The sequence below is a fragment of the Periplaneta americana genome, chromosome 7, assembly GCF_040183065.1.
Source record: "Periplaneta americana isolate PAMFEO1 chromosome 7, P.americana_PAMFEO1_priV1, whole genome shotgun sequence".
Classification (NCBI taxonomy): Eukaryota; Metazoa; Arthropoda; class Insecta; order Blattodea; family Blattidae; genus Periplaneta; species Periplaneta americana.
In genome coordinates this window covers 149,542,492-149,560,711 of record NC_091123.1, presented here as the reverse complement: position 1 = coordinate 149,560,711, position 18,220 = coordinate 149,542,492, and the positions used below count along the sequence as shown (strand labels likewise).

Genomic DNA, 18,220 nt, shown 5'->3' with positions numbered 1-18,220 from the left:
GGCTGGACTCTGGAAGAGTACCCAAAACGCTCATTGAATTTCCGCGCTGAATAGCAATACTAAAGTATTGACGCAAATAAGTAGTGCAACGGCGATCACCAGTAATGGAGATCAAAATTTGGCCGATTTGAGATACCAAAATTTTACCGTCATGACTCCAAGGACCGAAGGTCTCCACAGCAAATGGGACAAAGATATAATTGTCTAAAAGATGAGCATATTTATTGACTTTCTTCTCCATGGCTAATTCAGTAGCAGATGCTGCGCGTCTGGAGGCATATTTGTTATAGTTTTACAAAGCAACTAGTGTAGGTACGAGTATTGTTAACCGTATATGCGAAACTACGGAAATAGGACAAAAACTTGACAAACTCAAAATTTCCCTAAGGATAACTCTAGAACTATACCTCCAATTCGAAACTTCTTTTTCATTTTATTTTAATATATAACGACGCTTTATCAACTACTAGGTTATTTAGCGTCGATAGAATTGATGAAAGCGAGATGATATATGACGAGATGAGGCCGAGGATTTGCTACACGTTGACCTATCATTCGCTTTAACGCTTGGGAAGACATCTAACAGTATTTCAACCAGTTATTCAGCCCAAGCGGGATTCGAACCGATATCCAATCGCAGCTTCAAAATAATATCTGACATTCTGCATACGAAGTTGTGTAGCTCACTCACTCACTCACTCACTCACTCACTCACTCACTCACTCACTCACTCACTCACTCACTCACTCACTCACTCACTCAATATATACCGTTAAACAAAATACTTTCACCGAAATTGAGTGACACGTAATTCAACTGTTTTTGTACCGTTGCTATACAATAAGTTTCTCTTGTTTTTATACATTCATTGTAAATTTAATTTGTAGAGTAAATAGCATATTGGCAGTGCACTTCCGGCAAATATCTCGTGAAGGTAGACTTGATTAAAGAAGTGATAGCTTGAGGTCACTTGATGATGGCCGACCTCGAAGCGTCATGGTCTAGGTCAGGTTTACGGAGATTTCGCCTTCAAGGCCTATAACAATCAAGGGAGTCAGTGAAGTTGTAAAGTAGCAGATGGCGTTCATTAAATATTTTCATAGTCACTGACTGGTCTTCAAACGCATCTTGACCTGGATTGCGAGTAGAAAAGATGGATGGCTCATCAAGTCACAGATGCACCATCATCCTGTCATTATTTCTTATTTTTTCGTTAACCGAAATATGCAGAAAGTAGGCCTATAGCTTCATTTTCTCTCAATGCAAAGTAGAGAGAAAATATTGATCTGCTCTAGGGTATCTTTCGAAGTAAATAAAGAACATTTAACTACTTTCTTATTAAGCGAAGTACAGAGAAATAATTGATTTATTTTCTCACTATGTGTTGTATTGGAAAAGTGCTATTTAGGCCTACTTTCTTAGAGATATAATAAAGTATTAATTTCATTTCTCAATAACTAGAATATGAATAAAATATTGATTTGTTTTCTCTATATGAGACGTAGACTACAGATAAAGTATGAATTTACTATCTCATTTTGAGAACTAGGTGAATGTTCAGCAAATCACCGCCACTCGTAGCAACGCCATATTCTATTTCTAAATATTTAACAAAAACACTCACTCCTGCTATTTCATAACAATGTCGTATTATATTTTTGGTCCAAGGAAAACACAATAGGTCTATAACGTTACTAATAAACAGCGGAAATGTGCTGAATACTTAATGAGAAATACGGTATACAGAAAGCTTTTATTAATTTTTTCATTCTGGGGACTACAGAAATAAATTATTCTGATAAGTATGAAGAATACTTTCTCATTCAACGTATAGAAGAAATATTTAAGCCTGTTTAATTTCGTACTAAGCGAAGTGCATAGAAGGTTGTTTTTTTCCATTATTGATAATGAAAAAAATACATTATTGTTATTTTTGTTATGAGTTATATGAAGTATTAATTTATTTTTTCAGTACCTGATTATAGATAAAATATTGATTTACTTTGTCATTGCTCGGAGTGTAGACAGAATATTGATTTACTTCTTCAGTGTACAAAATATAAAGAATTTATATCTTTATTTGATTTTCTAGCGTACAAAGTATAGAGAAATTATTGATTTCCTTTGCATTCTGCAAAGTATAGAGAAAATATTTATTTCCTTTGCATTGTGCAAAGTATACAGACGTTATAGATTTCGTTTTCCATTGTACAAAGTATAGAGAAGTATTGATTTACTTTTCCATTGTACAAACTATAAATAAATTATTGATTTACTTTTTCGTTGTACAAAGCATAGAGAATTATTGATTTACTTTTTCATTTTACAAAGTGTGTAAAGATTATTAATTGACTTCTTCATTGTACAAAGTGTAGAGAAATTATTTGTTTATATTTTCATTGTGGAAATTATTGAGAAATGTATTGATTTACTTTTTCATTGTAAAAAGTGTATAAAAATTATCAATTTAATTTTTCATTGTACAAAGTATAGAGAAATTATTGATTTACTTTTTCATTGAACAAAAAATATAGAGAAATTATTGATTTACTTTTTCATTGAACAAAAAATATAGAGAAATTATTGATTTAATAAGTATGCCAATAGATAAATTATTGGTTTACTTTTCCGTTGTACAAAGTATAGAGAAATTATTGATTTACTTTTTCATTGAACAAAAAATATAGAGAAATTATTGATTTAATAAGTATGCCAATAGATAAATTATTGATTTACCTTTTCATTTTACAAAGTGTGTAAAAATTATTAATTTCCTTCTTAATTATATAAAGTATAGAGAAATTATTATTTGTTTAAATTTTCATTGTAGAAATTATTGAGAAATTTATTATTAATTTACTTTTTTGTTGAAAAAAGGCGTGAAGATAAAGAGCCCATTCCATTCTTTCGCCTAATATATATATATATATATATATATATATATATATATATAGTGCCAGTTATCATATTTTATTATGTACTTACTTACGGCTTTTAAGGAACCCGGAGATTAATTGCCGCCCTCACGTAAGCCCGCCATCGGTCCCTATCCTCAGCAAGATTAATCCAGTCTCTACAATCATATCCTACCTCCCTCAAATCCATTTTAATATTATCCTCCCATCTACGTCTCGGCCTCCCCAAAGGTTTTTTCCCTCCGGCCTCCCAACTAACACTCTATATGCATTTCTGGATTCGTTCATACATGCTACATGCCCTGCCCATCTCAAACGCCTGGATTTAATGTTCCTAATTATGTCAGGTGAAGAATACAATGCGTGCAGTTCTGTGTTGTGTAACTTTCTCCATTCTCCTGTAGCTTCATTCCTCTTAGCTCCAAATATTTTCCTAAGCACCTTATTTTAATATAGCCTATATCTATATTAAAATATAACTAGCACCATCTAGTATGTACGTTCACAAGTTTTGTTCTGGGATACGCCCAACCCTGTTATTGACTTAGAATTCGTCTTTCTCCGCACTGGTGCTGGTATCCGTGGTGTAACAAAAAATTGCGATGTCTAAGTACATAATAGGCCTATAGGTCTATTCGTTCTAGAAGTGACACCATAATGGTAGGGCCTTTAAACACTTTCACCGCAAAATTCTGCCAAGAGGCTACTTTAAGTCAATTATACATTTTCTGAGAAAATGCAGACACCTTATAACAGTATTTACATATCCTTAATTCTTATTGGCCAATTTTGGAGTCACGATACCGTAAAACACTTGCGGTAATTTCGAATTCCTACGCTAATTGATTACCGGTAAAAATCTTCAGTCACGTAACTAACGTTACCAAGCAGTAACTAAAATCTTATTAGTTTTGATTTCTAATCTATCCATCTATTTCTTTGTGTAAGTTCGCCGTTTAGAACATATCACATTTATTTTATTTGTTATGGTATAAGAGACTACAAGAAAAACATGTGCAGAATCTGAGAGTGACGTCGCATGTTTATGAATGGACATCATTGTTCCCTATAGCACAACCTTTCACTAATAGTAGAAGCGAAGTTGTAAGAGTTGTTTAATGACAGATCCTTACGAACTGCAATTTATATCCAGTTTATGCTGCAAGATACAAATGAAGAAATTGCCTCGTCTTCTATTTAGCTAACGAATATGCTAGTTTTATCAACAGTAATCTCACTAGAGATTTTGGTTTATCAAGAGAAAATCAAAACTCGAGTGGGATTTAATTGACTATTACACGATTAGAAGAAAGTATATAAAGATTAGAAGAAATAAAGTACTTTATTACAATAAAATATTAACTGACTTACTGAAATTCTATTTCACTATGTTAGCTTCACCAAAACGTTTGAACGGAACCGCCATTTTCAGTTGACTGTCTATGCTGTAAACAAATGACGATCGCAAAGAATGTTTTATAGTACCTACCGTAAAAAATTTGCAGTTTCAAATGTTGGCAAACAAAGAAACAAATACTAGGGTAGTGATAAAAACAAACAAATGCTAGGGAAACGATAAAATTAAACAAATGCTAGGGAAGCGATAAAATTGTGCTATAAGCAGCCATGATTGGTTGAAAGACGTCCTTTCTTACCGTTTTATTGGTCAAAAGTAGTATGAAGTAGTAAAAGTGTAATAGTCTCATTTAATAATTTCTTTGGCAGTTTCTTACAGATTTCGTGCTGTAGATAGAGTTATGCCCGTGTGCACCATTCTCGATTAAAATTTGACCATGGTTAAGTCGGCACTTGACCATCTTCAACGCCAATTTGCGGAGTATCAATCTTGATCAAAGTTAAACAAGCCAGTTGATGATAATCAAATTTGATCACGGGTGTGGGACCGATTATCTTGAATTGAACATGGTCAAGTCGAGAAAACCAAAATGGCGGCACGATTTGACGTACTTGTTGGAATTGAAGATGAAATGATGTATCTAGAACACGCAAATCATTGCGGAAATAACAGAATTGGTATTATTGTAGAAAGAGTAAGTTTGTAGATGAATAATAAAAATGTTCTTTTTTTTATCAAAATAGGCTAATGTTTTATATATGTTTCTGCTTTGGAAGATCGGGACTTTACTTGAGGACAAAATATTATTTAGGCCTAATTGTCCAATTTTGTTAGCATAATAATAAAGCAGTTATTCTATGCCGGTAATAATATAGCAAAACTAAATGACCATTTTGTAGAATGCGAGATTATCACTTATTAGCTATAGATTTACCGTTTGAAACTATTAAGACCTACATGACGTTTTGGACAGTTATGCTATTTACGATTGAATTAAGAGAAATTACACGGTACCTTCCTTTCCCTCTTACTCTAAAATTCCAACCTTGTGAACACAAAATAAATGGATAAATTTCAGAACAAGGATACTTTCCTTTCCCACTTACTCCAAAATTCCAACCTTGTGCACACAAAATAAATTGGCACTAAAAACTTCCTTTTCGTATGCATGATGGTGCGTATTCGACATACACAGACGAATTGCTTTTTTTTTTTTAAGAATAATTGTTAGCGAGGTATCCGTATACTGAAATTTTCCCAAATAAATTATTGGCACTGAAATGTGTCTTTTTCGTAAGCAAGATGATGAGCATTCGACAAACACAAATCTGCTCTTTTTAGTATCCTATTTCAAGATAATTGTCAGTGAGGTATCCGTATACTGAATTTTTCCCAATTATTATCAATAATATGAAATAACCACTGTATAAATTACGTTACAAATTATGTGGAATTATGTAAACACGTATAACTCGTGTGAATTGTGAGGTTAAATCCAACCAGGTAGCCTGCTTTTCTCTTAGAGAACTTCCGTCAGTACTTTTATTCTGTAATATGGATGCATAATTGCTGACGAGTTCTAAAGGAATTCCCACTTCGAACTGTGAGAAGTTCGGTGCTCTTTTCTTTTTTTCTTCCATGATTATTGAAACTTGTTATTTGAAAACTGCGAGGATGTTTGAAAGCAGTCCGACAAACAAAAACGAAGCGATAATTGACAGAGTGCGTTCGTTCGCTGTTTTATACGCGGTAACCTAGCGCTCAGATGATTCTTCTCAAGTGAGCGTACCGTCAGCTGACGGTACTGAGTTGATCGAGGGAAAATGTCGGTGCACCGCATCTGTAACTTGGTCATTGTCAAGAATTAACCATGTTTCCGTGATTGCTGATAAACGGGCTAGATGATCGAGAATGGTGCACACGGCCATAATGTTACTTCCTGTAAGTATAGGGAAATGATGGTAGCCTATATGTTACAGTGAGTATAATTTTGGCATGGAAATGGTACCAATTAATTTATACAGGTTATTCAATGTACCAGTATTTGCGATGGTTATTTCTGATATGTTTCTGTGTGAAAGAATATAAATAGACATTATTAAAACGAATTAATAAAAATGCCTACCACAGGGTGTCCAGATTTTCTTTCAGACGTTTTAATACGTTTCGCTGTAATCTGAACGTCACCACTATGATACAAAACATGTGAATATTATGATTCCAGTGTTCCTTCAATACCTTTAGCGCACGTCGTCCTGCAATTTGTCTATATGCAGAGCGTTTCACGGCATATTATGAGCTATTTGAAGTCATTGTGAGTAAAATTCTGTTCTGAATATGCGTTCAAATCTCAATAACTTTTGATATGGTTTCATTACAATTTCAATATTAAGAATTTAAGTAGGCCTAGTAATATATTATAGTGTTAGCCACAAACGAAAAGAAAATGTTAAAGCAAACGGCGCTTAAAAGAAGAGCACAATAAAATTTTTCATCCGGGTTTGTAAGTTATTTGATTTTTGACTTTGATTTTATTGTAATTGTAATTGTAAATTTAATACTAATTGTAATGTTATTTGTAATTGTAATTATAAATTTAATACTAATTGTAATTTTATTGTTCATACTAGCCGTACCCGTGCTCTCCGCTGCACCTGTTAGAAATAAATATAAAGTAATTACATAATTAAAATAGGACATTTGATCCAGGGAACAACTTTTACAACAGCGCAAGATAATCTGCTTCGCTCATTACCCAATTTTTTTTGCATTGCATTTATTGCATAATATATTTTATGTATTTTAACACGATTCAATTGAGCATAGTTAAAATTTGAATTATAAAATAATGGATTGCTAAGCTAACGTACTATTACTGCATACTAAATCAATACACTCTCGTTGTTCGTTAATTCTCTGAGATTAAAATGAGTGTACATAAATATTATTTTAAGAAATACAGAAAACGAATGTACAAAATAGCCTATCAAATTTTCTGTGCATAAGAAGCTATTTTAATCTTACCTGTCCTCGATTTACTCAGACGTTACTGTAATAACATTATAGCATTATGTCCATCTAGAGAAACTACACTTTCCAATGGTGAAATAATAATTATACAAATCGGTTAATTTAGCTTCTGATATTACTTCATACAAACACAGAAACATTCTCTGTAGGCTATGTTTAATAGCTTTCGATTGTTGATGTCCAAGGCCCCTGTTTCGATTGTTGTTGTCTAAGGCCCCTTATAGACGAGGTCATTTGTTCTTAATTCATTGCACTGTCTTAGATGGCGTTATTTTAATTTTAAAACTCATTTATCTCATTAAATATCAGTCCTATCAAAATTTTGTAAAGAATAAAACTTATCGTAAATCATTTTTAAAGAAACTTTTGTTATGTAACATTTTTCACAAAAATTAATAATAAGCGAGATACTTCGATTTATTTAATTCAGGCCCCCTTATAACCCCCCTCTTAAATAAAGTATTTTGAATGCCATATAGCCTAAAATCTAAGTTACAACGAACTTAATTTATATTCCAATTTTCATATAAATCGGTTAGGCCATTATCGCGTGAAAAGGTAACAAACATACAGACAGACATACAAACAAAAGTTTCAAAAATGCGATTTTCGGTTTCAGGGTGGTTAATTATATATGTTAGGACCAATTATTTTTGGAAAATCGAAAATTACCAGAAAAATTTTGGCTACAGATTTATTATTAGTATAGATTATAGTTGGAATCTCCTGGTAGAGGGGCAGAGAAGGCCTGACGGCCTTATCTCTACCAGGTTAAATAAAGAAATACTAAATACTAAGTTAAAACAACTTTTAGTAATCTGTTGTCTTCCATTCTTACGATATACTCATGCAATAGCAAAGTTACTACGTCATTGATAAGACGTATATAATAAATAATCTACAGAACTTTGAAAGTCTTCTTCCTATAGCATTTTTGTGTAGGGGAAGTGTTACAAATACGGAATATCATTTTGTTTTCTTTTTTTTGTTTTGGAACCAACATGTTTTGATTTCCGAACGTAAAGTATCGTCCTGTTTGTTTGCCGAATGTCCCTGTGAATGGTACACCGGACTCAGAAGTTCATAAGATGTTATAAAATTTAGAAAAAAAAAAATCCTCAAAATCTAACACATTTCCTTTATAAAAAATGGCGGAACGAAATGGAATACTATTAACAAGTTACAAGATTAACAAAATTGCAAATTAAAAATGGTTTCTACTAAAAAAAAAAAAAACCTAGAACTGCTGTATACAGCATTTAAGAGAGACTGTTACTGTCGATGACACAGGTCATCTGCCCTGAACCTTGGGGAAGTTAGGGGTGTAGTTTAGAGGGGTGTGAGGCTAACTTTGGAGCAAGCGGCTGGCTAACGGTACTTTTGGTGTGAATACCCTCTGCTTAATCCCCTTTCTATTTTCTCCAAAAAAACATTTCTCTCTCTTCATTTGTACTTTGAATACGAAGGTGAACGTTTGCTTAATAGAATTGCTGGTGTAAATATATATTCAAAGTTAAGACGTAGCAATATAACTTTCATGTGTAGTGTACTCTATATTAACGTGGCGCGGAATTGGTAAATCAATGTTTTTATAATGCATGCTACATTGTATTTCTAACTTTCCCTCCATCCACTTCATCCACTACTAGTGCGAAACTACTACCCCAACCCCGCATTCCTTTCAGGGCAGATGAACTGTGTCACTGACAGTACTTGTAGAAGAACAAAATGGTGGACATATACAACATCTACGATGAAGTTATGGCAATGGGTAGTGATGCAAAAGAATCCCATTTCTTTTGTAAGTCAGTGTGGAAAATATAAGCAATTTAAGTTACCGCTTTCTTTTGAAAACCCCACACTTCTTCTATGGCCCGTCCCAGGCATCTGTAGAGTAGAAAGACGAAACAAGATCTCTGCGAAATTGGTATGTGGGAGGGCTAGGGCCAATGATCGCTCTGGGGGGAGGTGTTTGTTGAACGAAGCTAGCAATAGCTTGCAGGGATTGGATCATTTTTACCTGAACTCTACTGTACATTCTACCACGAGCATCTTACCCCTTAGCGGCCTTGAGCTGATGCTGCCCGCAATACACTCCGGCACAGATAGATTCAGCCCCCATATGCGCCAAGTCACTCTACAGATTCCCGGGACGGACAATAGATAACTTCTAAATGGGACTCATAGTTCATACATAAATATTGTTATTGTTTATTGTTAGAAAAAAAAGTACAAAAATGCAATCTTAATTCTTCCCTGAAGGAGTAAAAATCTTGCTCAGGGAATAATCTAAACACATACTTAACACAAACAAGGGTAATTATTTGATACAAAATGGGGCAAGGAAAAAAAAATATTATAGGAATAAATTAACTTTAAAAAATACAATTTCAATTTTAACAATTTAACTCATACAAATACATATTAAATCAATGTATATTATTTAAAAATTAATTTCCTAACGCTGTTTTTGAAATTTCTGATACTAACATTTTCCAAATTTGGGTATTTTAAAATTATTTTATTATATAACCTTCGACCAAAGCAGGGAACATGGCTAAGAGCTGTGCTTGTGAAACACTTTGGTTCCTCTAGTCGTATAAAATCGGATCTTTTAGTTCCATATTTATGATGATACAATTTGAATTTATTCCGATTTTTATGTATGAAGTTTAATAAGGAATATAATAAATTTGTTTAATTTTCAAAACATTAAAATCAGTGAACAAAAGCTCGGATGAGTAATCAATTGGTTTATTAAGGCATATTTTAATTATTCTTTTCTGAATAAGTATTAGTGGAGTGGGATTAGAATTATTACAAGCATTTCCCCATCCTAAAATTCCATACTGGAGAATGGATTGAAATAAAGCTAAATAAATGAGACGTAAAATGTTAACTGGTAAATATGATCGAAGTGTAGCAAAGATATAAATTGTTTTACGTAATCCATTGCATAAATATGTAATATGTTCACATACCACGAGGCTGGGACGTAGAACTCCCATTCTTTTGACACTACTGAATTTTATGGAAGACTAAGTGGTTGAGTGGAAGAGAAGGCCTTATGGCCAGCGAAAATAAAACGTTCTATTCTATTCTACGTGAAATAGCTCATCATGTGAACCACACCAACCGAGCTTCCCCTCCTGTAGGAGGCCCTAGCCCTTCATGGGACACAGTGGCTTCATTCATTCATTCATTCATTCATTCATTCATTCATTCATTCATTCATTCATTCATTCAATCTAAGTGAAGCCTAATGAAAATTCGCCTCCACCCGTTGTTTTACCGACAGAACGAACTAAGAGGCATGAATGCTAATAAGTTGGTACTGTTCGGAATGCCTTGTGACTCACCATTGTGTCTGGAGTATCCGAAATGCTTGCCGCCCCGGTGAGGGTGAGGATGCTGTCCCAGCGCCCTGCTGTGGGTGTAACGTCCTTGGGAGGAATGCTGGTCCACCATCAGAGGCAATGGTGAAAGTGGAGGGGGTTGTTGTACATAGAGCAAGACGGGATCGCTGGGTCCAGGAACCCACAGGTTGTACCAGCTGGTTGCTGGGGGCAACAGCAGGTCCTCGGCTCTGCCGCCGTAGTGGTACACGAGGCCTCCAGTCGCCACTGCGGACAACTCAACTAGTTAGCGTAAAACTCTTCTTATTTATACTGAGATTATACAGGGTGATTCAGAATAACAGTGAAAGCTTTTGTTAGAATGCAATGTTGTCGGGGACATCACTGGAACAACACTCTGTTTGCCCTCCTGCTGTCATAATGACGTGCAATATAACACTTTTTCTAATGTTAAAATCTTCTTTTATATCCAGCCTCCATGACACTCGTTGTTACATTGAATCATGACAAAACATTATCAGTACTTCATTATAATAGGAAGACAATCAGTTGACGGAAAGAAGGATATAATGATTGCTGCATATTATTATTATTATTATTATTATTATTATTATTCGGAGTCATGTACAAAGATGAAACAGCGATTTCGTGGAAGTAACATTATTTTAGCGGTACAACATTATATTGTCGGCCATTCAGCTGTAATAGAAGGAAGTACCTTTCTAACAATTTTCATCTAAGTTATAAGTGCATAGTTTATATATAGGCCTATATTCGTGTTCTCTCTCATGAAATATAGGTAGCCTATATTCAAATACATATACAGACAGGTCAGTATGTGTTTAGCGAAAAGTGTTAAAATGATTATTTTTCTGCAATAAATTATAATTAATATCCCCCTCAAAGTTTAAAGCAGTTTTTTATGGTAGTTCAGTAAGATAAAATATGAACAAAATTTAAGATGAGAAAGACTTAATTGTCACAAAAATTACACCGGCTGGCGACGCACGGAGGGGGTTGACCTAGGGACGAGGAGGGTTGCATGCTTGAAACCTGGGTACGCAGCCAACCTTAGTGTAGTCAGCCGGTTTGAGAATGCTCCTATAATCTTTTCGCTGTAAGAAAAATCCTAATATAAACAATAGCACGTGACTGAAGTGAGGCTTCATTGGCCGCTGTTTGGCGCCATAGATTCTCAGTACGTGTTCCCGCCTACTGTTGTACATTCTGTTTCATGTTAAACATTTCCCGTTACTCGTCAAGTAGGCCTAACCTCACTACTATGCATTCGTTTGCTTAGGAAACATTTACTTTATAATTACTCTAATTAAAACTCACATAACTTATTATATACATTTAATACTATTCGTTTTTCTCCGCTTTTGAGAGGGTTTCTACTCTTATGTTTAATAACCACACACACCGAGGATGCAGAAGCCATACTTCAGTACCACGTGCTTACGTAAACAACTACGAGTTCAAGTGACGCCAGCTTGTTACAAGAACAGACTACCTCGGTATTACTGTTGGTATTCATCCGCGTTCATAGTACATACCAAAATATGAAAGTGGCTTTCCTTTTACATATCGTCTTACATATGAGTGAAGTTATATGTTTCATTGTATTTAACAACTAGAATTCAATTTTATATTTTCAAATAATACAAGATTATAGTTTCCAAATACGGACTATATTTTCCTGCGTCGTGTGAGTGTTTCGACTGCGAGCCAATCACGGGTCTGACAGCCACGTGCTTGTGTTTACATTAGGATTTTTCTTACAACGAAAACAGTATAGCTTGAGTGTTAGAGCTATAAATCGTAACAAGTCGCAGAGCTGAGCCATAGTAAATTCCATTCCATTTCATGTTACTTTTATAACGTTGTATTTAAACTATGTTTTCACGTCTTTCCAGATGCTTTACATCTTCCTGAATGTTATGAGTCTCCGAATAAGTCACGCAGAAATAGAAACTACGTTCTCCAAGCAAAACAAGAAAAGGAAGAGTAATAGAAGGAGAACCAAGAGAAGGCGTCGGTAAGTAGATGATATGATTTTAAAACCTGTTTAGATAGTTGTGAACGTACCGAACAGCTGGCAGAGGCACACTGCGGCCGCTATGGAGGCTCTGGCAAGAATCATACCGACGTCAGAGAGACTGTCTGCAACAAAAGCAAAAATACATTACATAGTCACTTTGCTGCGGAACGTAGGCTATCTCACTCTTGCCTTTTCCTCCTTTCCCCTTCGTCACTCCATGTCAAATTCACCTAGCTTCACTTTGTTGGTACTCCTGTCCAAATGTAGTGATTATGAGACGTACTTGATTATTTATTAATATACTAGCCGTGCCCGTGCGCTCCGCTGCACCCATTAGAAATAAATATAAAGTAATTACATAATTAAAATAGGACGTTTGATCCAGGGAACATTCGTGTTTGATAGAAGGATAAATCGTTTAATATATTACTTAATGTAAATTGTATTTAAATAATTAAAATGCTATCATTTTCGTCCAGAGAACACTCAGAAGTTACTGTAATAACATTATAGCATTATGTCCATCTAGAGAAACTACACTTTCCAATGGTGAAATAATAATTAATTATACAAATCGGTTAAATAGCTTTCGATATTACTTCAGACAAACACAGAAACATTCTCTGTAGACTATGTTTCATAGCTTTCGATTGTTGTTGTCCAAGGCCCCTTATAGACGTAGTCATTTGTTTTCATTTCATTACACCGCCTTAGATGGCATTGTATTTTAATTTTAAAACTCATTTATCTCATTAAATATCAGTCCTATCAAAATTTTGAAAATAATAAAACTTATCTAAAATCATTTTTAAAGAAACTTTTGTTATGTAACATATTTTACAAAAATCAATAATAAGCGAGATATTTCGATTTATTTAATTCAGGTCCCCTTATAACCCCCCTTTTAAATAACGTATTTTGAATATCATATAGCCTAAAATCTAAGTTACAGCGAACTTAATTTATATTCCACTTTTCATATAAATCTGTTCAGCCATTATCGCGTGAAAAGGTAACAAACATCCAGACAGAAGACAGACAGACATACAAACAAAAATTTCAAAAATGCGATTTTCGGTTTCAGGGTGGTTAATTATATATGTTAGGACCAATTATTTTTGGAAAATCGAAAATTAACAGAAAAATTTCGGCTACAGATTTATTATTAGTATAGATTTGAGATTACACGAATCTCACAGAAAACTCGATGTGTCATAAATAAGTCAAATTTCCCATAAAGTCCTTTATTAATAATAATTTCTTATTTCTATCTTGTTCTATGGATAATGCATAAGCTTCTCATCCAGGCGGTCCTTGGTTCGAGTTCCTGCATGGAAATGGAAATGATTTATGTTCCATCCACAAGATTGGTGTTTGCCCTTTGTCATGTACTGTCCTTCAGCTGTGAACCTCTGTCGTGCTGACCACACGACCAGAGAGGCCCGCACTGTGTTCCTGCCTGGATTGGTGAAATTGTAATAATACCCATACGTTCTCCCTCATCCCTTTGGATTGTAAAGCGCGAGGTAGAACATGACGAAGAAAGAAGGAAGAATGTAGAACAAGTTAGACCTCTAAGTGAAAGAAACTATTTATTGAGATGTGACCTTCCGTACTGTGCGGAAAAAGGACGAGCCGTGTTGGAAGTAGGTCGCTGTTGTAAGTTTGTTGTCGTCAGTTTCTGGTTAAATCACAGACCTACCAACTTTCATCCATAATGCACGAGTCAACCGCGATTAGCTCACGACTTCCGCTCTTCCGTGTTGACACGATCTCCGAGATTTATAGGTGATCGCATAACTTTCGCGTTTAATGTTATGTTTTCGTCTCATTGCTATTATTATTATTATTATTATTATTATTATTATTATTATTATTATTATTATTATTATTACTTCGAATTTTATTAAATAGAATCAAAGAAATTATGCAGGTGGACAGAAATGTTTTAGAAAAAAATAGAAGGAAAACATTTGAGTTGGTATGGACATTTAAATCGGGTGACTGAGAACAGAATACCATGGGAGATATTGAATTGAACGGTGGGAGGGACAAGGGGGAAGGGGTAGACAACGAGAATGTTGGTTGGATTTGGTTTGGACGGAGCATGCAGAGAAAAGGATTATGTGATGGTGATGCTATGGACAGGGACATTTGGCGACAGCAGATTGGTTTGGGTTGAAGAAGAACCATTGTAGAATGGAATATTCCTAATAAACATTATTATTATTATTATTATTATTATTATTATTATTATTATTATTATTATTATTTAAAGTTAGAGGAGTAGCGTGCCTACTGGGAATCAAATTCTTGTCCTTTATAAAAAAATCTAGCTACCGCTTATTAATGACACACAGGAAATAACGTCATTGAAATGAATGGCTAGTTATGTTTTAATTAGGATGTTGATTGTTGTTATTATTATTATTATTATTATTATTATTTAAATGAATGGATGTAATGTTTAGTAGATGGATAATGGATACATGGATTGAAAGTTAGAGGAGTAGCGTGCCTACTGGGAATCAAATTCTTGTCCTTTATAAAAAAATCTAGCTACCGCTTATTAATGACACACAGGAAATAACGTCATTGAAATGAATGGCTAGTTATGTTTTAATTAGGATGTTGATTGTTGTTGTTGTTATTATTATTATTATTATTGTTATTATTATTATTATTACTATTACTACTACTACTATTATTATACAGAGATTGAACAGTTTTTTATGTTGGGTACTTTAATTTGCTGCATTTACCCTAGTGTCCCCGTCTAGGAGGAACACGTCGTGCTTGTACACTTTTTGTCTCTGAGCTTGCTCTATCTCAGCGGTGACCAAAGCGGGTGTCGTGATTACATCGTGTAATCACAGACATTCAAACGAGTACGAGGAGTTTCCTGTACATTGCTGTGGTTTCATTCACGTACTGAAGGCAAGCAGTGGTAGTATCATGTCGCTCTACAAACCCTGTCTCTACAAGCAGTAAGAGGTGGTTTCGTAAAGAATTGGAAGGAGAACTTTTTTGTTGTTCTATCGGACAAAATGTAATATGTTTACTTTGCTGAACGGTTCAATTAGGAGCATATAGAAGCATTAATTGCCACGCTGAAAAATGTAGTATTATTACTATTATTATTATTATTATTATTATTATTATTATTATTATTATTATTATTATTATTATTACTTACCACTAAGTAGTCCATATATTTCTATAATTCTTCTATACGTGCATGAATATTGATATTTTTAGATCTTCTCCCTAGAAAGATAAAATTATTAGGTTTCACCTCAATTTTAATATTCTTAATCTTTAGACGAGGGTAACTATTCGTTTAATTATAATATTGTAGAAAAACTGATTCAACATTATGTGCCAACGAACTGTTAAACGCCAGGAAATGACATGTCTTAAATCATAGCCAAGAAGAGAAACATGAGATAAATAAATGTAAGAAAGTCAGCTACTTAATGGAATTTGAAATATCTCGTGCTCTAAAGCCTTTTAATAGAACAGAATTTCTCAAAAGAGTAATGATTAAGATAGCTTAAATAACTTGTCCATAAGAAGTTTTTAATTTTGAAAAACTACGAATTTCTCGACCAAGTATCGAGAGAAGAATTTAGAAAATTTCTGATTATATTCAAGAGGAAGGTTAGAAAAGAAATAAGAAAAATCGTATATTATTCACTGGCTCTTGGTGACAGCAATGACATTACTGATACAGCAAAGCTTGAGATTTTTATCCGCGGGATTGATCAAGATGTTAGTACAGGAACCACCACTGGTTGTAGTTTTCATGCCAACTACCTTTCCTCCGTCTTCTTACTTCATAGGCTGTCTGTCGCATGTAATCACTGCAGCTCGAGTTTTGGTCACCGCTGCCCTAGATGCTCCATAGGAGCTGGTGTGTGGTGCACCAATGTGATGATTATTATGATTAATGAAGTAAAGATAGAATTATGGTAGACGAAACGGGAGTATCTCGCGAAAACCAAGGCCTATAACATAACATCATCTTTGTACACCACAAATTCCACATGAATCCACCGGAATTCGAAGCAGGGTTACCAGCTTGGAAAGCCGACGCTATAGCCGAGTGAATAATAATCCATTGCATACTGTACAAAGATAAACCTTAATCCGAGTACCTGAGTCGTGAGGCCTCGACCTATTTTATTGAGAATGATTCCGAAGGTAATATAACCTCTGGATAGTGACCAAACCCTATCAGAATCAAAGCGGACAGCTCCCAGACATAGAGCCAGCTCATGGGTATGCTATAATGTATTAATGAGTGAATTCCTGCGGTTGTGGCTTGTAGTTAATTTGTTAACATAAATTGGTTTGACCTTGCGTCTCTCGTCACACGGTAGAGTAAGCGCAAGGCATTTTGTATTATGCCACACCTGTCGCGAGACATTCGTCACTACTCCACGTGCTACGAGGGGAGCAAGGAAGCGTGAATAAAACCGCATGATCAGTAGTGATGTTCCTTTCTCTAGGAAATCCAGCTATAGATTTTAAATGAAAAGGGAAAAGAGAAATGTTCATAATTTTTTGTGTATTTTGGGGAAATTGATGAGTTTAGAATTAGAAGAAGCAAAATAATTTATATTATTAACTATAGTTTGACAACTTGAAGTGAAACCCCGTAAAACACGCCAACTTCTGGAATCTCTCTCTTTCTTTCTTCTCTCTCCCTCGCTCCTCGTCATTCAGTCACCAATCACCACGTAAATATCTGAGAGGGTGTGTGTGTGAGCATCGCGACCAATAGGAGAATCACTCTCCAGTATTAGCCTACCACAATAACGGATTCTTCATTTTTGCCTCGACTTTCGGCTAGGAAGGTTCCATTATGCTAGCATTGCAGGCAACTAGTCAACCTTTTAATGCTTTTGTTAGCAGGTTTGACAAACTGTGAGTGGACCTGCAAGTACATAGTGCATAGTGCTCTCTCCCTTCCCCCCGTGCTTTCTCACTTGCTCCTCCCCAAGACAGCCAGCGCTCACGTAGTAACTCGGTCAGGGTTTCAGTTCGATTTGTCAATCTATAGATGTCTCTGACAAAATAAAACAAGTTATGTTCAACAATAGATAGTTTAATTCTTTAGAAATATCATCATGCACTGATCCTCGAAATCGCCCAAAGATCCACGTATCTATATAACATAATTCTACACATTCGTCTACCCGTCTACTTGCATACCCATCCATCCTTCTACAAGAAGGGTTGATTTATTTTTAGCCCATTAAAAAAATGATAATAATAAGAAAGACACTCTTTCATCCTTCCCAATAACGAGGCTCCCTTATTGGACAAAGCATAACAAACACACGGAGTGAAAAAAAAAAAAACAGACCACAAAAGAGAAACGTGGGGAACGAACAAAAAAGGGAAATTAAGTACAAAAAAATAATAGCATACATAGGCTATAACAGGCCTAAACATAGTATTGTCGGACCATCGGATCTGTGCCCCCGTAAGATATGCGAACTGAACCCTAATTCCT

At 34.8% G+C, this 18,220-nt stretch overlaps 1 protein-coding gene across 1 annotated transcript in view; it reads right to left on the bottom strand.

The window, feature by feature from the left end:
* Positions 1 to 18,220, bottom strand: part of LOC138703580 (carbonic anhydrase 2-like) — a 160,119-nt gene that overhangs the window by 46,440 nt on the left and 95,459 nt on the right. The window contains exons 2-3 of the mRNA XM_069831567.1: positions 12,747 to 12,821; positions 10,662 to 10,925 (exon numbers count right to left, since the gene is read on the bottom strand). Coding sequence (XP_069687668.1) covers positions 10,662 to 10,925; positions 12,747 to 12,801 — 319 coding nt within the window. The 5' untranslated portion in view covers positions 12,802 to 12,821. The remainder of the gene's footprint in view (positions 1 to 10,661; positions 10,926 to 12,746; positions 12,822 to 18,220) is intronic.